The following is a 24,975-nucleotide window of genomic DNA, read 5'->3' on the forward strand; positions in this document are numbered from 1 at the left end:
ACTTATAATGGGCATGGTACAGGTATTCCAGACTTGTTACACCCTCACTAATATTCAAATTAGTGTTAGCCGGCTAATGTATTGATCTCTGTGAAACTCATTCCTGGTCTAGGGTCTTCTGGCCCACTAACCTCTCCCAGGGTAACTGTTAGTTGTTGCGGGATGTGGTTTTAATGTGGTGAGTTACACTACCCTTCTATTACACAGATCAATACTGTAGCGCTCGGGGAATATCAGACAGTTGAGAGTCACACACACGCTTGCATGCTTGCACGTGCGCACACACTCACACACAGTACACACACACACACTCTTAAAATAGCATCGGGAGTGGATACGATCGTATCACATAAATAATTTATTCTCACAGACACAATCAAGATCCCGCAGGAACACATTGCTGTTGTGGGAACTCCTTTCATCTTCTTCAAAAAGGCACAGAAACACACACTGTCAAAACCTGGAAAAATAATAAACCGTTAGGATGGCTGTCATATTGCGAGAGATTAAATGGGTTACATTTGTGAAAACACCATAGATGAAAAACACAGAATGTCAACCCAACCCCTTTAATAATAAATGGTACTTGCCTTTTTTTCATACAGCAACACCGCACTCCCACTTAGAAAGGTTACGCAGGGCAACGGTCATCTGGCAACGGTCGGCGCATTGTGCCCGCATGCATAATGCCGATGATAATGATGCACGCAAGAGGGAGAAGCCTTCTGAGCATGTGCTTCAGAGAGACACTCGGTCATCGGCAGAGAGCGCGGGAATCGAACCTTATTGGTCAGGTCTGAAACCCTGGGCTCAGAGGAAGGAAATAAAGGTCGGAGTAGACCAATGTTATTTCACATCATTCCAAACCTTGTTTGTTGTGTATCACTACACATTTTATTCAGAGGAGGTTGTGGGCACCTTAATTGGGGAGAACGGGCTTGTGTTAATGCTGGAGCGGAATGAGTGGAATAGTACCAAATACATCAAATGGTTTCCAGGTGTTTGATGCCATTCCATTTGCTCCATTCTGGCCATTATTATGGGCCATTCTCCCCTCAGCAGCCACCTGTGCTTTTATTATAGATCATTTAAATGTTGGCTGATAGTTCATTACCTTGATATCATTACAGAAGCTATGGCCTTTGCTTTGGTACCTGATATGATGCATTTTTAATGAATAAATATACATCTGTAAGAGTTATAAAGCATTGATTCAAATCCATTATATTAACGCCATACTGATGTGTAGTGTAAATGCAACTACAATGATTCACCCTCATCAACCTTGTCATGATGTTCCTTTCTCAAGAATATTTGAAATCATCCAGTTTGTGTGTGTGTGTGTGTGTGTATGTGTGTCTGTGTGTGTGTGTGTGTGTGTGTGTGTGTGTGTGTGTGTGTGTGTGTGTGTGTGTGTGTGTGTGTGTGTGTGTGTGTGTGTGTGTGTGTGTGTGTGTGTGTGTGTGTGTGTGTGTGTGTGTGTGTGTGTGTGTGTGTACTCATCCTTTGATAGTTCTGTGCTCAGCAGCATGATTCATCACAATCCAGATTCTTCTAGCTGGAGTTGTGCGTCATCACTACAAGCACACTCATTCAGACACAGAAAGATTCACCATAAATACACAAACAAATACACCACGATGCATACTCACTAAACATTTACACACACATCATTTCTCTCCCTTAGGCACACAAACACACACAGTCAAACACACAATGATGCACTCACACACTCTGGAAAGCAGGTAGCGTTTAATGAGCCTACTTTGAAGTCTCCCTGTTCCCACTTTCATCAAGGGAATACACACAAACACACACCATAAGATAAGAGGCTGTGTTTCTAATCTTCCACAAATGTACAGCCCCTCCATTATGGGTTTAACAAGTAACCTGCCTGCATTCAACATAAAAGCCCCTCTTATACAACACACTCATATATTCACACACTCTCTCTCTTTAAAAGAATACCTTTAATGACATCTCTGGATCTCACTGTCTCTCTCTCTCCCCGATCTCTCACTCACTCACTCACTCACTCACTCACTCACTCACTCACACACACCACATACACACACAAACACACACTGCTCCCACACTTGTTATCCAAAGACAGTTCTGTAGTGTGTATGCTTTTCTGTACGCTCTCATGCCTGTGGTCCTGTAATAAGGGAGATAACACTAGTGTGAATAGACTTTGTGTTTGGTTCATCTTTGAACGGGCATTTCTTCGCTGCAGGACAACCAACTTCCTCATAATGATCACTTAAAGGCACATTTCAGGATTTTACAACTTAATGTTAGATGGTTCCTCACTCTGAAAGTAGTCTATGGGCCAAGATAAACTGTTATGGTTTGGTTATCTTTAACACTTGAACGACTGTGCTTCAAGGTACCCCCCTTCAAGCTAATGAGCAGTCATTCTGACTGGAAGATCTAACAGTGTAATTAATAAATGTCATATATGCTATCCCAAAAATAATTATTTCGTTGTGTTTGTGAATGTCCAAAAATGAGAAGAATTGCAAAAATCTAATTAATGTAACATAAATGCTGATGTAGTTTTTTTCTTGAGATGTAGGGTCTCAGTGATGACATGTTGTGCTGATAATTGGCCTGTAGCTTGTTCCATCCAAACGGTGCCGTCCCTTCCTCTCTCCTCTCTCACTGTTTCATTTGGTGGTGGTGCGGGCACTGGCTCAGTACGCACCGTTATGGCTTTTTTGTGCTTAAGCCTCAGAAGTGTAGGTTTTAGACTGAGGCTCAGAATCAGAAAAATCATCATCAGAGATGTCATGATTCATTTCTGCCCCACCATCTGAGTCGGTTTCATTCAGATTTTCTTTACAAGGTGCAGCATGGGCACCCATTCGTCTTGGTCTTTTTGCTATTGTAAATTATGCATGCTCTCGCTGTGTACTCCAAATAGGCCAGATTAGACTGATAAGACTGCTTGAATTCTGTGGACTGATACAGGGTACCTACCATTTTGAGATTATAATTTTTGTCATCTTTTTTTTTATTTCACCATTATGTAACCAGGTAGGCCAGTTGAGAACAAGTTCTCCTTTACAACTGCGACCTGTCCAAGATAAAGCAAAGCAGCGCGACACAAACAACAACACAGAGTTACACATGGAATAAACAAACGTACAGTCAATAACACAATAGAAAAAAAAGAGTATATATACAGTGTGTGCAAATGGCGTGAGGAGGTAAGGCAAGAAATATGCCATAGTAGCGAAGTAACAACAATTTAGCAAATTCACACTGGAGTGATAGATGTGCAGATGATGATGTGCAAGTAGAAATACTGGTGTGCAAAAGAGCAAAAACATCCATAAAAACAATATGGGGATGAGGTGGGAAGATTGGATGGGCTATTTACAGATGGGCTGTGTATAGCTGCAGCGATCGGTAAGCTGCTCAGATAGCGGATGTTTAAAGTTAGTGAGGGAGATATAAGTCTCCAACTTCAGCGTTGGAGCGCGTGCTACGGGTGGGTGTTGTTATGGTGACCAGTGAGCTGAGATAAGGTGGAGCTTTAACAGGCAAAGACTTATAGATGACCTGGAGCCAGTGGGTCGGGCGACGAATATGTAGCGAGGGCCAGCCGACGAGAGCATACAGGTCGCAGTGGTGGGTAGTATATTGGGCTTTGCTGACAAAACGGATGGCACTGTGATAGACTGCATCCAGTTTGCTTAGTAGAGTTGGAGGCTATTTTGTAAATGACATCGCCAAAGTCGAGGATCGGTAGGATAGTCAGTTTTACGAGGGTATGTTTGGCAGCGTGAGTGAAGGAGACTTTGTTGTGAAATAGGAAGCCGATTCTAGATGTAATTTTGGATTGGAGATGTTTAATATGTTTACAGTGTAGCCAGACACCGAGGTATTTGTAGTTGTCCAAATATTCTAAGTCATAACCGTCCAGAGTAGTGATAATAGTTGGGCGGGCGAGTGCAGGCAGCGATTGGTTGAAAAACATGCATTTATTTTTACTAGTGTTTACTAGTTGGAGGCCATGGAAGGAGTGTTGCATGGCATTGAATCTCGTTTGGAGGTTTGTTAACACAGTGTCCAAAGAAGGGCCAGATGTATACAGAATAGTGTCGTCTGCGTAGAGGTGGATCAGGGATTTTTTTTTCACCTTTATTTAACCAGGTAGGCTAGTTGAGAACAAGTTCTCATTTACAACTGCGACCTGGTCAAGATAAAGCATAGCAGTGTGAACAGACAACACAGAGTTACACATGGAGTAAACAATTAACAAGTCAATAACACAGTAGGAAAAAAAGAGAGTCTATATACATTGTGTGCAAAAGGCATGAGGAGGTAGGCGAATAATTTCAATTTTGCAGATTAACACTGGAGTGATAAATGATCAGATGGTCATGTACAGGTAGTGGTACTGGTGTGCAAAAGAGCAGAAAAGTACATAAATATAAACAGTATGGGGATGAGGTAGATAAATTGTGTGGGCTATTTACCGATAGACTATGTACAGCTGCAGCGATCGGTTAGCTGCTCAGATAGCAGATGTTTGAAGTTGGTGAGGGAGATAAAAGTCTCCAACTTCAGCAATTTTTGCAATTCGTTCCAGTCACAGGCAGCAGAGAACTGGAACGAAAGGCAGCCAAATGAGGTGTTGGCTTTAGGGATGATCAGTGAGATACACCTGCTGGAGCGCGTGCTACGGGTGGGTGTTGCCATCGTGACCAGTGAACTGAGATAAGGCGGAGCTTTACCTAGCATGGACTTGTAGATGACCTGGAGCCAGTGGGTCTGGCGACGAATATGTAGCGAGGGCCAGCCGACTAGAGCATACAGGTCGCAGTGGTGGGTGGTATTAGGAGCTTTAGTAACAAAACGGATGGCACTGTGATAGACTGCATCCAGTTTGCTGAGTAAAGTATTGGAAGCTATTTTGTAGATGACATCGCCGAAGTCGAGGATTGGTAGGATAGTCAGTTTTACTAGGGTAAGTTTGGCGGCGTGTGTGAAGGAGGCTTTGTTGCGGAATAGAAAGCCGACTCTAGATTTGATTTTAGATTGGAGATGTTTGATATGAGTGAAGGAGAGGTTACAGTCTAGCCAGACACCTAGGTACTTATAGATGACCACATATTCTAGGTCGGAACCATCCAGGGTGGTGATGCTAGTCGGGCGTGCGGGTGCAGGCAGTGAATGGTTGAAAAGCATGCATTTGGTTTTACTAGCGCTTAAGAGCAGTTGGAGGCCACGGAAGGAGTGTTGTATGTTCTCTCACGTCACCCCGCTCCTCCGCTCTCTCCACTGGCTTCCAGTTGAAGCTCGCATCCGCTACAAGACCATGGTGCTTGCCTACGGAGCTGTGAGGGGAACGGCACCGCAGTACCTCCAGGCTCTGATCAGGCACCTACCCCCAAACAAGGGCACTGCGTTCATCCACCTCTGGCCTGCTCGCCTCCCTACCACTGAGGAAGTACAGTTCCCGCTCAGCCCAGTCAAAACTGTTCGCTGCTCTGGCCCCCCAATGGTGGAACAAACTCCCTCACGACGCCAGGACAGCGGAGTCAATCACCACCTTCCGGAGACACCTGAAACCCCACCTCTTCAAGGAATACCTAGGATAGGATAAGTAATCCTTCTCACCCCCCCCCCCCCCTTAATGATTTAGATGCACTATTGTAAAGTGGCTGTTCCACTGGATGTCAGAAGGTGAATTCACCAATTTGTAAGTCGCTCTGGATAAGTGCGTCTGCTAAATGACTTAAATGTAAATGTAAATGTAAAATGTATGGCGTTGAAGCTTGTTTGCAGGTTAGATAGCACAGTGTCCAAGGAAGGGACGGAAGTATACAGAATGGTGTCGTCTGCGTAGAGGTGGATCAGGGAATCACCCGCAGCAAGAGCAACATCATTGATATATACAGAGAAAAGAGTCGGCCCGGGAATTGAACCCTGTGGCACCCCCATAGAGTCTGCCAGAGGACCGGACAACATGCCCTCCAAAGTAGTTGGTGAACCAGGCGAGGCAGTCATTTGAGAAACCAAGGCTGTTGATTCTGCTTATAAGATTGACAGAGTCGAAAGCCTTGGCCTGGTCGATGAAGAGGGCTGCACAGTACTGTCTTTTATTGTTGGCGGTTATGATACCTTTTATGATACCGTTTAGTACCTTGAGCGTGGCTGAGGTGCACCCGTGACTAGCTCGGAAACCGGATTGCACAGCAGAGAAGGTATGGTGGGATTCGAAATGGTCAGTGATCTGTTTGTTAACTTGGCTTTTGAAGACTTTAGAAAGGCAGGGCAGGATGGATATATGTCTGTAACAGTTAGTTCTAGAGTGTCACCCACTTTGAGGAGGGGGATGATCGCGGCAGCATTCCAATCTTTAGGGATCTCGGACAATACGAAATAGAGTTTGACCAGACTGGTAATAGGGGTTGCAACATTGGCGGCGGATCATTTTAGAAAGAGAGCGTCCAGATTATCTAGCCCAGCTGATTTGTACGGGTCCAGGTTTTGCAGCTCTTTCAGAACATCTGCTATCTGGATTTGGGAGAAGGAGAAGCTGAGGAGGCTTGGGCAAGTATCTGCGGGGGGTGCGGAGCTGTTGGCCAGATTTGGGGTAGCCAGGACGAAAGCATGGCCAGCCATAGAGAAATGCTTCTTGAAATTCTCGATTATCAAGGATTTATCGGTGGTGACAGTGTTTCATAGTGTTTTTGTGCTGGACGAGAGTAGTCAGGTCTTGATTTAACCAAAGGCTATATCTGTTCTTAGTTCTACATTTTTTGAAAGGGGCATGCTTATTTAACTTCTTGAAACTCCCCATACCGGATCCGGGTTTGTGACTAAAGCCTCAGGCTCATTAGCATAACGCAACGTTAACGATTTCTGAAAACCGCAAATAAAATGAAAATAATGCGTCTGCTCTCAAGCTTAGCCTTTTCTTAACAACACTGTCATCTCAGATTTTCAAAATATGCTTTTGAACCATAGAAATTGACTAATTTGTGTAAGAGTATGCAAAGCTAGCATAGCATTTTGAGTAGCATGTAGCACGCAACATTTTCACAAAAACCAGATAACCAAATAAATAAAATAATTTACCTTTGAAGAGCTTCTGATGTTTTCAATGAGGAGACTCTCAGTTACATACCAAATGCGCAGTGTTTCCTGAAAGCGTCTGTGTGTAGGAGAAATCGTTCCGTTTTCTACATTGCGTCTGGCTACCGAAACGAACCGAAAATTAAGTCACCTACAACGTAAAACTTTTTCCGGATTAACTACATAATATTTCATTTTTGGATGAAAAACGTTCCCGTTTTAAACAAGATTTTTTGTCACAAAAAGATGCTCGACTATGCATATAATTGATAGCTTTGGAAAGAAAACACTCTGACGTTTCCAGAACTGCAAAGATATTCTCTGTGCGTGCCCTAGAACGTGAGCTACAGGCAAAACCAAGATGAAACGGCATCCAGGAAATCAGCAGGATTTTTGAGGCTCCGTTTTCCATTGTCTCCTTATATGGCTGTGAATGCGAGAGGAATGAGCCTGCCCTTTCTGTCGTTTCCCCAAGGTGTCTGCAGCATTGTGACGTATTTGTAGGCATATCATTGGAAGATTGACCATAAGAGACCACATTTACCAGGTGTCCGCCCGGTGTCCTGTGCCGAAATTGGTGCGCAAACCTCAGCTGCAAGTATTTTTCCATGGAATTCAGAGAAGAAAGCAGGCTTCCACGAACAAAATATCAATGAAGAGATATGTGAAAAAACACCTTGAGGATTGATTCCAAACAACGTTTGCCATGTTTCGGCGATATTATGGAGTTAATTCGGAAAAAGTTTGACGTTGTTGGTGACTGAATTTTCGGTTCGTTTCGGTAGCCAAATGTGATGTACAAAACGGAGCGATTTCTCCTACACAAAGATTCTTTCAGGAAAAACTGAACATTTGCTATGTAACTGAGAGTCTCCTCATTGAAAACATCCGAAGCTCTTCAAAGGTAAATTATTTTATTTATTTGGTTATCTGGTTTTTGTGAAAATGTTGCGTGCTAAATGCTACTCAAAATGCTAAGCTAGCTTAGCATACTCTTACACAAATTAGTGAATTGCTATGGTTCAAAAGCATATTTTGAAAATCTGAGATGACAGTGTTGTTAAGAAAAGGCTAAGCTTGAGAGCAGGCGTATTATCTTCATTTTATTTGCGATTTTCAGAAATCGTTAACATTGCGTTATGCTAATGAGCCTGAGGCTTTATTCACGATCCCGGATCCGGGATGGGGAGTATCAAGAGGTTTTAAACAGCTTGGAAAATTCCAGAAAATGATGTCATGGCTTTAAGAAGCTTCTGTAAGGCTAATTGACAACATTTGAGACAATTGCAGGTGTAACTGTGGATGTATTTCAAGGCCTACCTTCAAACTCAGTACCTATTTGCTTGACATCATGGGAAAATCAAAAGATATCAGCCGACCGCAGAAAAACAATTGTAGACCTCCACAAGTCCGGTTCATCCTTGGGAGCAATTTCCAAATGCCAGAAGGTACCTGTCACGACTTCTGCCAAAGTCGGCTCCTCTCCTTGTTCGGCCGGCGTTCGGCGGTCGACTTCTCCGGCTTTCTAACCATCACCTCTCCATTTTTCATTGGTCCATTTGTTTTGTCTTGTTCCCTGCACACCTGCTTTTCATTCCCCAATCACACTGCATGTATTTATTCCTCTGTTCCCTCTCATGTCTTTGTGTGAAATTGTTTGTGTTATGTGTTAATTGTTGACGCGCGAGACTGGTTTGCTTTTTCCGTGTTGTTCGCGAAGATGTTTATTGTTAAACATAAATTATTGTTACTGTTTTGCGCGTTTTGCACTTTCGCCTATGGGCTGGAGGTTTTGACGCAGTTGCGTCCGTCTGTTGGTTTCTCCTGCCTCAATAAAGTGTGCGCCTGTTCACAACTCTCTGCTCTCCTGCACCTGACTTCGCTACCAGTATGCACACACCTGACAGTACCATGTTCATCTGTACAAACAATAGTACGCAAGTATAAACACCATGGGAACACGCAGCCGTCATACCGCTCAGGAAGGAGACGTACTCTGTCTCCTAGAGATGAACGTACTTTGGTGTGAAATGTGCAAATCAATCCCAGAACAACAACAAAGGACCTTGTGAAGATGCTGGAGGAAACAGGTACAAAAGTATCTATATCCACAGTGAAACGAGTCCTATATCAACATAACCTGAAAGGCCACTCAGCAAGGAAGAAGCCACTGCTCCAAAACCGCCATAAAAACGCCAGACTACGGTTTGCAACTGCACATGGGGACAAAGATCATACTTTTTGGAGAAATGTCCTCTGGTCTGATGAAACAAAAATAGAGCTGTTTGGCCATAATGACCATCGCTATGTTTGAAGGAAAAAAGGGGGATGCTTGCAAGCCGTAGAACACCATCCCAACCGTGAAGCACGGCGGTGGCAGCATCATGTTGTGGGGGTGCTTTGCTGCAGGAGGGATTGGTGCACGTCACCAAATAGATGGCATCATGAGGAACGAAAATTATGTGGATATATTGAAGCAACATCTCAAGACATCAGTCAGGAAGTTAAAGCTTGGTCGCAAATGGGTCTTCCAAATGCACAGTGACCCCAAGCATACTTCCAAAGTTGTGGCAAAATGGCTTAAGGACAGCAAAGTTAAGGTATTGGAGTGGCCATCACAAAGCCCTAGCCTCAATCCTATAGAACATTTGTGGGCATAACTGAAAAGGCATGTGTGAGCAAGGATGCCGACAAACCTGACTCAGTTACACCTGCTCTGTCAGGAGGAATGGGCCAAAATTCACCCACCTTATTGTGGGAATCTTGTGGAAGGCTACCCGAAACATTTTAACCGGAGTTACACAATTTAAAGGCAATGCTATCAAATATTAATTGAGTGTATGTAAACTTCTGATCCACTGGGAATGTGATGAAAGAAATAAAACCTGAAATAAATCTTTTTCTCTACTATTATTCTGACATGTCACATTCTTAAAATAAAGTTGTGATCCTAACTGACCTAAAAACCGGGAATTTTTACGAGGATTAAATGTCAGCAATTGTGAAAATCTGAGTTTAAATGTATTTGGCTAAGGTGCATGTAAACTTCCGACTTCAACTTGTGTAAGTAAAATCAAATCAAGCTTTCAACACACATCTGATTATTCATTATGAATAAGATTTATTTCTGGTCTGTGAGAATATCTAAGGGGCTTTTATATAATTATAATGCAGGGCTAATAATAATAATAATCGTTAGCTCTCGGAACTCATTTAGAGGCGGCTTCTATATTCAATATGCTTTAAATGATTTATTATCCAAATGTTTAAAGTGTGTGTGGGCGACGGAGAGAATGCATTTGACTGTTTTTAATATTAGGGCTGTCAAGAGGAACGGAAAACTGCGTGTCAATTCATAAACCATGTGCCATGGAATGGGTACATCGAAAATCTCTTCCCAAATATTTTGCAATCTATATGGCACAGCTGTGAATTTTACGAACAGTCAATTTGTGCCACAGTTTAGACTACAGATAAAAAAGCGCTCTAACTCCCCCTTGTGATAGTGTGGTGCAATGACAGAATGCTACCATCTACCACTAACGGCCATGGCATAAGCTCAAAACTTCTAAAGGAAGAACCACTGTTTATACAGTGCCTTGCGAAAGTATTCGGCCCCCTTGAACTTTGCGACCTTTTGCCACATTTCAGGCTTCAAACATAAAGATATAAAACTGTATTTTTTTGTGAAGAATCAACAACAAGTGGGACACAATCATGAAGTGGAACGACATTTATTGGATATTTCAAACTTTTTTAACAAATCAAAAACTGAAAAATTGGGCGTGCAAAATTATTCAGCCCCTTTACTTTCAGTGCAGCAAACTGTCTCCAGAAGTTCAGTGAGGATCTCTGAATGATCCAATGTTGACCTAAATGACTAATGATGATAAATACAATCCACCTGTGTGTAATCAAGTCTCTGTATAAATGCATCTGCACTGTGATAGTCTCAGAGGTCCGTTAAAAGCGCAGAGAGCATCATGAAGAACAAGGAACACACCAGGCAGGTCCGAGATACTGTTGTGAAGAAGTTTAAAGCCGGATTTGGATACAAAAAGATTTCCCAAGCTTGAAACATCCCAAGGACCACTGTGCAAGCGATAATATTGAAATGGAAGGAGTATCAGACCACTGCAAATCTACCAAGACCTGGCCGTCCCTCTAAACTTTCAGCTCATACAAGGAGAAGACTGATCAGAGATGCAGCCATGATCACTCTGGATGAACTGCAGAGATCTACAGCTGAGGTGGGAGACTCTGTCCATAGGACAACAATCAGTCGTATATTGCACAAATCTGGCCTTTATGGAAGAGTGGCAAGAAGAAAGCCATTTCTTAAAGATATCCATAAAAAGTGTCGTTTAAAGTTTGCCACAAGCCACCTGGGAGACACACCAAACATGTGGAAGAAGGTGCTCTGGTCAGATGAAACCAAAATTGAACTTTTTGGCAACAATGCAAAACGTTATGTTTAGCGTAAAAGCAACACAGCTCATCACCCTGAACACCCTATACCCATTTTCAAACATGGTGGTGGCAGCATCATGGTTTGGGCCTGCTTTTCTTCAGCAGGGACAGGGAAGATGGTTAAAATTGATGGGAAGATGGATGGAGCCAAATACAGGACCATTCTGGAAGAAAACCTGATGGAGTCTGCAAAAGACCTGAGACTGGGATGGAGATTTGTCTTCCAACAAGACAATGATCCAAAACATAAAGCAAAATCTACGATGGAATGTTGCAAAAATAAACATATCCAGGTGTTAGAATGGCCAAGTCAAAGTCCAGACCTGAATCAAATCGAGAATCTGTGGAAAGAACTGAAAACTGCTGTTCACAAATGCTCTCCATCCAACCTCACTGAGCTCGAGCTGTTTTGCAAGGAGGAATGGGAAAAAATTTCAGTCTCTCGATGTGCAAAACTGACATACCCCAAGCGACTTACAGCTGTAATCGCAGCAAAAGGTGGCGCTACAAAGTATTAACTTAAGGGGGCTGAATAATTTTGCACCACCAATTTTTCAGTTTTTGATTTGTTAAAAAAGTTTGAAATATCCAATAAATGTCGTTCCACTTCATGATTTTGTCCCACTTGTTGATTCTTCACAAATAAATACAGTTTTATATCTTTATGTTTGAAGCCTGAAATGTGGCAAAAGGTCGCAAAGTTCAAGGGGGCCGAATACTTTCGCAAGGCACTGTACCTTTCATAATATTTCCCCTAATGTTATTAGCCTACCTCCAGTAAGTTCTGTCCTTTATCTTCTTAATTCTAATGACATTCTTGAATAATATATGACTAGAAATATATGCAGAAGACTTTCACTTCTCAACACGAAGATTGAATGGTTATGGGGGTCTGAATAAATATCTGCTGTAACCTACCGCCATCGCCTTTTTGCTCCTCTTTCAAACTACCCGTGAGTTCTATTGGCTGCTGTATTTAACATTCAGCAAAAAAAGAGGTTATGCCCCTTTTTGAATAGTCTATTAAAATAAGAAATGCAACAAAAAAAATAATGTCCAGTAAGCAATTCTAGTCTAGCTTTTCCTGCATGGGACTCCCAAGAGCTAAGGAAAAAACATTTAAGGAGAGGCCAGCGGAGCACAGGTGCTTGCGTATTGCGCAGGTACAGAGGCTATAGATTAGAAGCATATTATGCATAACCCATCAATAATTAGCTAAATATAAGGCTAATACCGCATAGAATGTATTAACTGAAAGGAGGTAAGGTAGGACATTTATAGATAGGGCTATATATCAATCTAGAACAGGATTATCTATTTTGGATGCAATTTGAATGGAGTTGATGGAGAGAGAGAAGGACTGCGAGAGTGCAATGATATTCGAGTGATAGGCTGTTTTAAAACTCTGCAGCTACAATTTAAAAAAGCATTTTAAAAAAGCATTAAAAAACAAGGTGACCCCCGATAGCCAGATGGAGATGGTGAAATTAGACACGCAATCTGTCTTTATATTACTGTAGCATATGTTATGCTACATCAAGTGTAGGCCTACCGGATGATATGAATACTCTAAGTCTGCATGCATTGTGAACTACGCTCCATACTGAGATGGGCTGTCTGTCCCCACCTTGAGTGTTGATTCATCATGTAGAAACCAGATTTAGACATCACATATAGCCTAATTTAACAGTTCCCTTTCACACCATGCTGTTCATATGAATAAGTTATTATAAATGTACCACTACTCACAGTTATCCCAGGAAAAGGGAGTGGCTTTATTGGTCACTATAAACGTGTTTAGCAGATGTTATTGAGGGTGTCGCGAAATGCTTGTGTTTCTTGCTCCAACAGTGCAGTAATATCTAACAAATAATATCTAACAATTTCACAACAATATACACAATGCACACAAATCCAAAGTAAAGGAAAGGAATTAAGAATATGTAAATATTTGGATGAGCAATGTTGGAGTGGCATAGACTAAGATACAGCAGAATAGAATAAAATATGAGAAGAAGTGGCTTAGAAGTGTGGTTAAAGTTAGTGTTACGGTTCGGTTAAAATCAGATTTTATGACATTGTGGATGTGCCAGCTAGTGAACATAGCTAGTAACCGGGTTCCCGCCATTCAACGCTAGTTAAGATGTGGTTGGAAAAACTCAAACTGGTACCCAGGGTTGGGTAGATTAGTTTCTAAATGTAATCCGTTACTAGTTGCCTGTCCAAAAATGTAGTCAGTAACATAACTTTTGAATTACCAAAGCTCAGTAGCGTAATCAAATTACTTCCAGTTACTTTTATACCTCTTCCCCCTAAGAGGTGCAGGTTTGCGTTTTTCGTCTTGAATCTTGTTCTGGAGAGTGGTCACTTGCTGGCACATCCACAATGTCATAAAATCTCATTTTTAACCTTAATCCTAACCTTAACCACACTTCTAAGCCTAATGTCTAACGCTAACCTTAAAATTAAGACAAAAAAACACATTTTTGTTTTCATTAATTGTTGCAATATAGCCCATTTTTACACCATCTAGTGGGACAAGACTCACCCCAATAAATGTCAACCTGCTTAAGAGGCATTAGAAGAAGACAATAATGAACATTACCAATTGAAGTACATCTGTTGAGGGATAAATCAATGTTAGAGTTTACATAGCTGGCCATAAATGGTGTTGCATTTCACCTTATGGGTTGGTTATGTTCTAACCCATTGTTTTCTACTACAGATAATAATACGATTAGGTTATATCTTTACATAAAGAAACAGAGTCTGTTAAATGTTCAGTCATTCCAATAATAAGACCCCTTGATATTCAAGAAGAGGACTTGGAAATATGGAATTAAAGATTTGCCAAATTGTTTTACCTGAGCATAACCCCATAACGGAGGACTTATTAGCCTATTATGTTGTTCATGATTTTGTTGTCATTAAGCACTGATTGGACTCATTTCTTCGAGTTGAAAAATAAATGCTGCTCTCGGAATGGCATGCTACCGAGTACTACCGAAAGTGCTATTGTATTTGCATGTGAAAAATGTATGTCGTATGCTGTATTTGCTACAGGCCTATATATTGTTTACATTTTTGTTGGTGTCACTATAATATCGCAATAATTTGCAGGTGTTAAGTCTATCAAAGGTGTGCGAGTTAGAGCAGGTGTCCATTCCCACTGAATCTGCATTATTTACATGTCATTCCAACCAAACAATTCAACGTGATGATATTGAATCAACATGGGAAACTGATTGAATTTGCAAAAAGGCAAGAACGTAAGGGGATTTAGTCCTTTTTTTCACCCGACTTTTAACCTAAATCCAATGGCATGGTGAATTATTTGGTTGATTTGACATTGAATTCACGTTAGTTGACAACTTAACCAAATATAAATGAAAACTAGACGTTGAACTGACGTCAGTGGATTAGGCCTATAAAAAAAATATATTCAGCATTAATTAGATTGAGCAATAAAATCCCCATTCGTGGTCTTCTTAAATTTAACTGGTTTTCGACAGAATACAGCACAATACCACGGGGAGGTTAGAAGGGACGAACTCCCTCAAACTTGTTATAGGCAGGGATCCGCACTATGCAGCTGTTGCAAGAGGCGGCAGGTAGCATTGTGGTTAGAGCGTTGGGCCATTAACCGAAAGGTTGCTGGTTGAATCCCTGAGCTAACAAGGTAAAAACACGCACAGTAGCGCACACCAAGCCAACACCTGCTAGCCCACAACAATTCCTACACAGGCTAGCCCACACCAACTCAACACCTGCTAGCCCACAACAATTCCTACACAGGCTAGCCCACACCAATCCCATGTAAGTCCAACATGGGCTAGTCTACACCAGTCCAACACAGGCTAGCACACATAAACCCAACACAGGCCAGCACAACACGGAATAGCCTACACCAACCCACCACAGGCTAGCCCACACCAAGTCCAATGTGGGTTAGCCCGCACCAAGCTCACACCAGCCTGACATGGGTTAGCCTAGAATAGCCAAACACAGGCTATCCCTTATCAGCCCTACACAAGCCAGCCCACACCAAGCCCAGTTAGAGGCAGGTGCTCATTCGAATGTTTGGGGGGCGTGGTTTGCACACAGTTCTTTTTGTGCAACCGTTACTGAGAATGTCATTCCAGTATTAGTATTCTGTGATCCCCATTTGTTAAAATGTTAATTAGTTCAACAGTTTCTTTTGTAAAAAATATATGTAAGGAACAACTTGGTTGTCTTTCTGATACAATGTATCAAATTCCCTAAATATCTCTTTTTCTCACTCTCTCTCTCTCTCTCTCTGTCTGTTAGTATCACATGGGGTCTGTGCTCTGGCATTACAAGTGAACGTGGTGCCTGTGATTAGTGTTGCCATGGTTTCACTCACACACATTCTGATCTGGAATGTCTGAATGGATTAGGTTTCCATGGTTACTGGACCAAATTCACACTGTCATATCTGTTTTGTGTTATACTGTTGTGTGTGTGTGTGTGTGTGTGTGTGTGTGTGTGTGTGTGTGTGTGTGTGTGTGTGTGTGTGTGTGTGTGTGTGTGTGTGTGTGTGTGTGTGTGTGTGTGTGTTAAAGCACAGATATATAAATATGTGTATTGTAAGAGTGTGTGTTGTGTGTGTTGTTAGGTCAACCAGGAGAATGTGGTGAAGGTGGGCCACAGGCAAGTGGTCAACATGATCCGTCATGCAGGGAACAGCCTCATCATCAAAGTGGTAACGGTCAGCAGGAATATGGACCCTGAGGACACCGCACGCAAAAAAGGTACTACACCACTTTATGCTATGCTAGAAAAAGGTACGCACCACCTCAGTAGCAGCACAATGCTGCCCCAACAACCAATACTCATGCGAAAACGCTAAATGGATGTTGTGTGTTGAAATGTGCCAATAAAGGCCAAATTCCTAATTAATTTTTCTGTCTCTGCCTCTCTCTCTCATTATCTCTCTCCATCTCTCTCTTTCTCTTAGCCCCCCCACCGCCAAAGAGAGCCCCCACAACCGCCCTGTCTATGCGCTCCAAGTCTATGACCTCTGAACTGGAAGAACTAGGTAAGGAGCAAGCTGATAGGCTCTCACAAAGGAGTCACTGAGACGAGCCTCTTTAACCACACCCTCTTTTCGATCTTTCCCTTCTGTCCCTATTGGTTTGTTATTTATCTGCCATTAGTGGAAGTCAGTAAAGGTAAGGAGTGGAGTTGAACATACAGTATGTAGCATACTGGTGTGTGAAGGGCATCTAATATTCAACATATTCAACATGCTGATTCATTGACATTTTATTCATCTTTTGAACCTGTGAAGCTAAGCTGTAGTGTCAAGCCCATTGGTTCAAACCAAAACATGATGTTAATTATGTTAACCATGTATTATTTTAGATTGTCATATTTTTGCTATTATTTATTACGGATTTCTCACAGTGATTTGCTACGTCATTGCATGAGGAGCAGTCGTTTGTGAAAATACCTCCACAGATCATTTTCTTTGCTTAACTACCATGGAAACGAGTATCTGGCTAGTTGTAAAGATGGCATTAGAGTTGCATTAGCGTCTTCGAGTTAGAAAGACAGACACGGTTGTGTGGTTGTGTGGTGTGTGTTGTGTGTGTGTGTGTGTGTGTGTGTGTGTGTGTGTGTGTGTGTGTGTGTGTGTGTGTGTGTGTGTGTGTGTGTGTGTGTGTGTGTGTGTGTGTGTCGTCTGTGTGAGAGCGTATATCTGCGTGTGTGGGTGTGTGTCTGCGTTTGTGAGTGTGTGTATGCAGGTGTGTATGGGTGTATGTGTGGTGGGCTAAGATCTCATTTGAGGGCCCTTGTGTTGAATGGGAGCGCAGTGTGATGGTAATGTGTTCTGACAGAGGGAACAGTCAGCGCTTCTGAGACGGGTTGCTTTAGAACACTGGTGAGAGGAGGAGGAACTGGTGGGCAGCTAGGGACGCACGCTACGCTATAGCACCACCCTGCTAACTCAGCTAGGGAAAAGAGAAACAGAGAAAGAAGAGGAGGAGGAGGAGAGAGGGAGAGAGGAGAGAGAAGAGAGCTCAAATACAAGGAATTGGGAGAAAGTGAGAAACAGAGAGGGAAAATGGGAGGGAACCAGGGAGAGAGAAAAGAGAGAGAGAGAGGAGACCGGGAGGAAAGACAGGGAGAGAGAGAGAGATAAAGAGAAACAGAGAGAGGGTCAATGGGGATGAAACTTGTGGTGTTGATTTTGGCCGCTATTTTAAGATGTAGTCTTAGTCACATTTTAGTCATGTCATCCTTCGTTAGTTTGAATTAAATTCGGGACAATTTCCGTGTAGTTTTAGACACAGCCATTTTTGTCACATAATACTTTTTTTCTATTCAAGTTGCAATATGTAACTTTTTGGGTTTCCGGACCAAATGCATATAGAAATGTGAGTTATAGATCTGTCATTCGCTTTGAAAGCAAGTCTAAGAAGAAGTAGATATGTAATAAGTTGGCTATTTCTATGCTTCCTGTTCCTAAGTTTAGTTTTTGCGTCTTTTACTCTCGGTTTTGCGCACCAGCTTCAAACAGCTGAAAATACAATATTTTTTGTTATGAAAAATATATTTTGCTGAATTTTAGATGGTACTGTTAGCAGTTGATGTTATTATTCAATACACAAACCCCAAAGCAAGTCAGGGGGAGAGGAATAGATTTATTTGAAAAGGACAAATCATAGATGTTCTGCTTGGACACAGAACAAAGAAACAGGATGTCATTTATAACCCCCCACCCTAGCCTGGGGTTGACTTCCATCATGTGCACTTTCAGATCGTCTCGTCCAACTCGATCTACTATCCACTTGTATACCTTAGCTGGCAACATTGATATTGTGGCAGATTGACATTCATAATTAACCATATAGACCAGGGGTGAGCAAACCTTTTGCTCGAAGGCCACATTTTGAAATTCAACTGAGGGGGGGCCAATTGTTTGTTAAAATCAATGTGCGGGGGCCTCCCGAGTGGCGCAGCGGTCTAAGGCACTGCATCAAAAGTGCTTGAGGTGTCACTACAGACCCGAGTTCGATCCCAGGCTGTGCCATGACTGGGAGACCCATGAGGCGGTGCACAATTGACCCAGTGTCGTCTGAGTTAGGAGAGGGTTTTGTCAGGCTGAGATTATATATATATATATTTTTTTAAATATATATATATTATATCTCGTGGGCCGGATTGAGGCGCCCGGCAGGCAGTACTTTGCCCCCCCTTGATATAGACCATAAAACCTTGGCTACAGGTTAAACAATTTACATCTCAAATTTCTTCTCCAGGGGGTAAATAACAGCAGTTTCCTTGAAGGGGCTAGAATTTGAGCATTTACAAAAATACCAGAAGTATTACTGTACTCCTAATATTCAACATATAGCATTAGTTTTTCCCTTAGGAAAAAAGCAACCATGACTCGCATTTGGGGAACGTGGCGTAAGAGCTTCAGCACAGATGAATGAATAACAGTGCACATGGGAAAATAGAGCTTTTGATGTGATCAAAGCAAAAATAGCCTACATGAAAGTAAGAGAGAGAGTAAACATTGTTTCTAGTTGAGGGTAGTTACAAGTCAAGTGTCCTGGCTTCTCATCAGTTCATAAGATTGACTGGGAGAGCCAGGCAGATCAGCTCAATCGGACCTGCCAACTGAAAGATGTCAATTCTGTCAATGAGAGGATTGGATGAAATATTATGGATGCATGCATGCTTAGGATTGGACAAAACAGATAAAAATGTACTTCATGTCAAATTAAATGTCCATTACTCTCGTGTGGAATTCTGGTTTCGTCACATTTTCATCGGCTAAAATGAAAAGTAACTTGTAGTTTTTTTCCAGGGCCTCTTGTCATGTTATTGTCATAGTTTTTGTCAGGAAAAATAGGTAGCTGACAAGTGTTTTTCATCATAGTTATTGTTGACGAAATTAGCACTGTGTGCAAGGTAGGAAACAGGAGAAACACTTAATACATCAATAACACTACTGAACGACCACAGTGGGAGGAAAGGAAGAGAGAGATTGAGATAGAGAGAGCAGACAAATGAAGGGAGAGGGGAAAGGCTGGGAATAGAGAGAAGAGGAGACGTGAAGAGAAAGAGGGAGATTTTTCTGAACTGAAAGTGTCAGGCCTGTTTCACTTGTACAGTATGTCCCTGATCTCAGTTGACACATGCATGAATTCTACTACTAATTTTGCTATTCATTGCTATTTTAATACCGTCTTTTCTTTGCTGTATCGGATAGAAAATGTCTATCTCTATGGCTGCTCATTGCAAATTCGGTATTTTGCTTTTCATGCTTATACATTTACAAAAAGTATGCGGACTCCTGCTCGTCAAACATCTCATTCCAAAATCATGGGCATTAATATGGAGTTGGTCCCCCCTTTGCTGCTATAACAGCCTCCATTCTTCTGGGAAGGCCTTCCTCTAGATGTTGGAACATTGCTACGGGGACTTGCTTCCATTCAGCCATAAGAGCATTAGTCAGGTCGGTCACTGATGTTGGTTGATTAGGCATGGCTCGCAGTCGGCGTTCCAATTCATCCCCAAGGTGTTAGATGGAGTGCAGGCTCCTGTGCAGGCCAGTCAAGTTCTTTCACACCGATCTCAACAAACCATTTCTCTATGGACCTCGCTTTGTGCACAGGGGCATTGTCATGCTGAAACAGGAAAGGGTCTTCCCTAAACTGTTGCCACAAAGTTAGAAGCACAGAATCGTCTAGAATGTCATTGTATGCAGTAGCGTTAAGATTCCCCTATACTGGAACTAAGGGGCCTAACCCGGACCATAAAACAGCCCCAGACCATTATTCCTCCTCCACCAAACTTTACAGTTTGCACTATGCATTCGGGTAGATAGCGTTCTCCTGGTATCCACCAAACCCAGTTTCGTCCATCGGACTGCCAGATGGTGAAGTGTGATTCAACACTCCAGAAAACGCGTTCCACTGCTCCAGAGTCCAATGGCGGCGGGCTTTACACCACTCCAACTGACGCTTGGCATTGCACATGTTGATCTTAGGCTTGTGTGTGGCTGCTTGGCCATGGAAACCCATTTCATGAATCGCCCGACGAACAGTTATTGTGCTGACGTTGCTTCCAGAGGCAGTTTGAAACTCGGTAGTGAGTGTTGCAAGTGAGGTGTTGGGTGGTCCTTTGCATGGGGTGATGTAGGTTTCAGTCTTCCAGATAGATGACACAGACACAGGAAACTTGGTATAAAACTCTAGTAACAAAATGCAATTGCAGACAGAGATTCACATTCAGAATACCTCAGTAGTCTAGAGTAAAGATCTGTGTGGCGAAACAGGAGACATCCCTCCTTATACTAGTTGGTGTGGACAACCTACCGTCAATCATACCTTAACATTGTTGCATTGGATTAGATACAAAGTATCTAAGATGAGAAAAACATGTCTAGACTGTGGTTTCTTACTCTACTATCTCGGCCTTGAGGCTGCGTGACTCAGCAGGTGCAGGCAGTTCTCAGCCTGAGAACTAAAGCACTACATCTCCATTACCCAGTACTTTTCCATCATTGCGCATTGCAAGTATACAAAGGTCATCACATATATACAGTAATCATGGCATTGGTGTAGCCCTACACCCGACCCCCTGGGTAACCCCCAACAGAGGACAGTCAATTTTTACACGCTACGCACTTCAGCAATCAGTGGTCCCGTTCTGTGAGCTTGTATGGCTTACCACTTAGTGGCTGAGCCGTTGTTGCTCCTAGACGTTTCCACGTCACAATAACAGCACTTACAGTTGACTGGGGCAGCTCTAGCAAGGCAGAAATTTGACGAACTGACTTGTTGGAAAGATGGCATTCTACTGCAAATGTTTATGTGCTCGATTTTATACACCTGTCAGCACCGAGTTTGGCTGAAATAGCTGAATCCACTCATTTGAAGATGTGTCCACATACTTTTGGCCATGTTGTGTACTTTTCATCAGACCTGGGTCAAATACACATATCAAATACAGAACACTCTTTCTCTATCCCTCCCAAGCCACACTAAGGAAAAAGAAAGGTGGTAAGTTACGTAGGCATGTTTCACACAAAGTACAGTATGTTGGATGGATGACTTGAGCACTAACCCACAAATCACTGACTTGTATGGCTTGGTTTTATTGACTGTATTAACAATCTTTTTAAATTATATTTACAAAGTGGTTTGTTTCATTTACAAATGTGTTTTCCCCCTGAGAAAGATACCTACTCAGTATGTCATTGTCTGGTAATATTTGCATGATAAGTCAGTACAACAAGCAGGGTTGGGGTCAGTTCCATTCAAATTCCGGTCAATAGACCCAGTCGGTATTAAATAGAACGTAGCGATCCTGTCCGACTGTGGGGGAAACAACCTGTGCATACCTAGGTTACCCCATTTCAAACCAATTTAGTTATTGTCTGCTTGTTTTAGTTCATTCCAAAACTACATTTAAGAAAAGTACGAAAGGTCTGAAGATTATTTTTCAACATTGCCTGCTCTCTAGCGTTCTCACTACTTACAACATGCCCCCAAATGTCCGCGTGCACCAAACGCGATCACGACACGCAGGTTGAAATATCAAAACCAACTCTGAACCAATTATATTAATTTGGGGACAGGTCTAAAAGCATTAAACATTTATGACAATTTAGCTCGCTAGCTTGCAGTTGCCAGCTAATTTGTCCTATTTAGCTAGCTTGCTGTTGCTTGCTAATTTGTCCTGGGACATAAACGTTAAGTTGTTATTTTACCTGAAATGCACAAGTTTCTCTACTCCAAAAATTAATCTGCACATAAAACGGTCAACCAATGTTTCTAGTCATCTCTCCTCCTTCCAGGCTTTTTCTTCTTTGGACTTTATATCACGGTTCGCATCTAACTTTCATAATAAGGTATATTACCACAAGCGACCGACCGACCTCAGTTCATCTTTCAATCACCCACGTGGGTATAACCAATGAGGAGATGGCACGTGGGTATATATGCTTCCATAAACCAATGAGGTGACGGGAGATCCAGGACTTGCATCGCGTTCAGCATCACAAATAGAACTGACTTCTAACTGACTGCAATGATTGAATAACATGTATGTGTAAATTTATTTTGCAACGCGACACGAGTGGTGTGGTCAGCACACGACACGAGCGGTGAGGTCAGCATGTTAGAAAAACTTCCATCATGCACCTTTTCATGACGATGCTGCTAGCTACCAACCGGATCATTAAGCTAGCCAAGATCAGCAACACAAACAAACGGACTATACAGCCACAAGTAGTGGGTGGAGTTACAAACAGACTGTACTAAACAAGTGAAATGTCTTACCTGTGATTCAATGTTTTTCACACGTAGCCTACTTGGACACCGCGTCTCCACATTTCCCGCTCTCCCACACCGAATAGCCTGAAGCCACAGGGCTCTTCTCGTAGGCTTTATTTCCCTATGTGGGAGCATTGCGAACCGTAGGTCGGGATTTTTGACCTGGCTACATGTACTGTACATTGAACAACACAGCAGCTTTTCAGCATGTTCTGTTATTTCTGTATAACAAAAAATCCACATTGAAGTTGCCTCTTTTACAATGGGGGTCAATGGGAAAGAATTTTGTTTTTCCCCAATTTGTGGCCGTGGTCAAGGGGAATTTTTTATTATTACGTGAATACCGACTGTGACTATTCAAAAAGTAAACGAAATTCCAATTCGGAATATCAGTGCACTTCCGGAATTGACTGGAAATTAAATGGAATTGACCCCAACCCTGACAACAAGTACTGTAACTTACAGTAAGTAGTAAGTTGATTTGTCATTGAATGTAATTGTTTGCACCAATGAGAATGCATGATTTTATTCCAGTCTAATCTCTGTGCATACTGAATGGACATCAGACTCAATAATGTGACACCATGGTATTGAATTTCAAACATTGCTTATGTCAGACGCATCGTCACATAGGTGAAATGTTGAACTTTGATTTATTCAGGTAACTCATGAACTATTAAATGGATAGTTCACCCCAAAATCAAAGTTTGTCAGAGGTTTTCACATCTCAAAACTGGTCTGTAAAAACTGGAGTTCATGCCATCTGTTTTGTTGATCCTGCAACATGAATTATAATAAATCTGTAGGCTTCAATCCTATATGATTAGAAAAGTTGGCAACAGATGGGCAATAATGTTATATAGCAGGATCTACACAGCATAACAGATTGCATGGGATAAGGATGAAGTTGGAGTGGTTTTTAATGAAGTGGCATCAGTAACTGAATCTATACACATCATGCCTCAGAAAATGGGCAGATAGAAGAAGTCACCCATAGTTTCAGCATATATGTGTATGTCTGTATGATTCTGTGTGTGTGTGCGTGTGTTAGAGGTTGTTAGTAATCTAAGTCCAGGTTAAGGCTGATTCCACTCTCTTCCCTCTGTGTGTAGATGGTCAGAAGAAGAGGATATGTTTTCAAGTCACTCTAAGTACAGTAACATCCCCAAATGCATGGAGGCTTTCCAAAAACAAATACAACTAAATATTACATAATATAAGTTTAAAGGCTTGCACGGCTTCCAAGGCTGGCCTCTTACCAAAATTACATGTTTTTTATTTTATTTTATTGTGTTTATTCTTTCTTTGTTTCAGCCTCAATTTAGTTTGGAAACTGAGGAAGGGGTCATGAAAATGACTGGCTTGCAACCGCATTTGGCCCGTGACATTTTTAGGATTAAAGAAGTCCCACCCTATTTACCCTGTCACTCATAGGGGGTGGGGTTTGTTTTGCAGATAAAGTGGATGAGGTGTCACCTTCCCAGAATGCCGTGGACACGAAGGTGGCCACCATTAAGCCACGCCCCTCCAGCCGCTGTTTGGTCACGCCTACTGACATGAATGTGAGTTACTCCACACAGTATAATATATGCCATTTAGCAGACGTTTCTATCTAAAGCATGGTATTGATCAATACTCTAACCCTACCCAACTCTGGTTTACAGTCCATGTACGACCGCCAAGGTGGTGTGGCAGTGGTACCACCCACCATGCCAGGCAGTCCTAGAGGGGGGGCATTCCTGGGCATACTTGCCAAGGGTGGCACCATGAGGAGACAGAAGTCCATAGGTGTGTGTCTAATGTATGGCCCCACTTTACCATGATTACCGTTTCCAGAGAGTCACTGGCTTCATTAAGTGTGATGTGAACAAATTAGAGTGATCCACTTGCCAAATTGTGCTCTGAGGCGACAGTATTATTACCCATACGCTGAAACCACAGTCTATGATGAAGCAATAGTATTTCATAGAAACTAATTCTATCCATGTTCCATCCAATTCATCACGCCACTCAGAGCCAATAATAGCCCAAAGGCAGGTCTGTGTGTTATGACTGCGCTAGCTTCAGTAGCTAGTAACTTCAGTATATGCAGTAGCTT

At 42.2% G+C, this 24,975-nt stretch overlaps 1 protein-coding gene across 1 annotated transcript in view; it reads left to right on the forward strand.

Moving 5' to 3' along the window:
* Positions 1–24,975, forward strand: part of LOC135506019 (SH3 and multiple ankyrin repeat domains protein 2-like) — a 162,682-nt gene that overhangs the window by 114,403 nt on the left and 23,304 nt on the right. Inside the window, exons 16-21 of the mRNA XM_064925357.1 lie at positions 16,199–16,334; positions 16,541–16,621; positions 21,579–21,602; positions 23,990–24,028; positions 24,333–24,439; positions 24,542–24,665. Coding sequence (XP_064781429.1) covers positions 16,199–16,334; positions 16,541–16,621; positions 21,579–21,602; positions 23,990–24,028; positions 24,333–24,439; positions 24,542–24,665 — 511 coding nt within the window. The remainder of the gene's footprint in view (positions 1–16,198; positions 16,335–16,540; positions 16,622–21,578; positions 21,603–23,989; positions 24,029–24,332; positions 24,440–24,541; positions 24,666–24,975) is intronic.

The sequence above is a fragment of the Oncorhynchus masou genome, chromosome 2 (assembly GCF_036934945.1).
Source record: "Oncorhynchus masou masou isolate Uvic2021 chromosome 2, UVic_Omas_1.1, whole genome shotgun sequence".
Classification (NCBI taxonomy): Eukaryota; Metazoa; Chordata; class Actinopteri; order Salmoniformes; family Salmonidae; genus Oncorhynchus; species Oncorhynchus masou.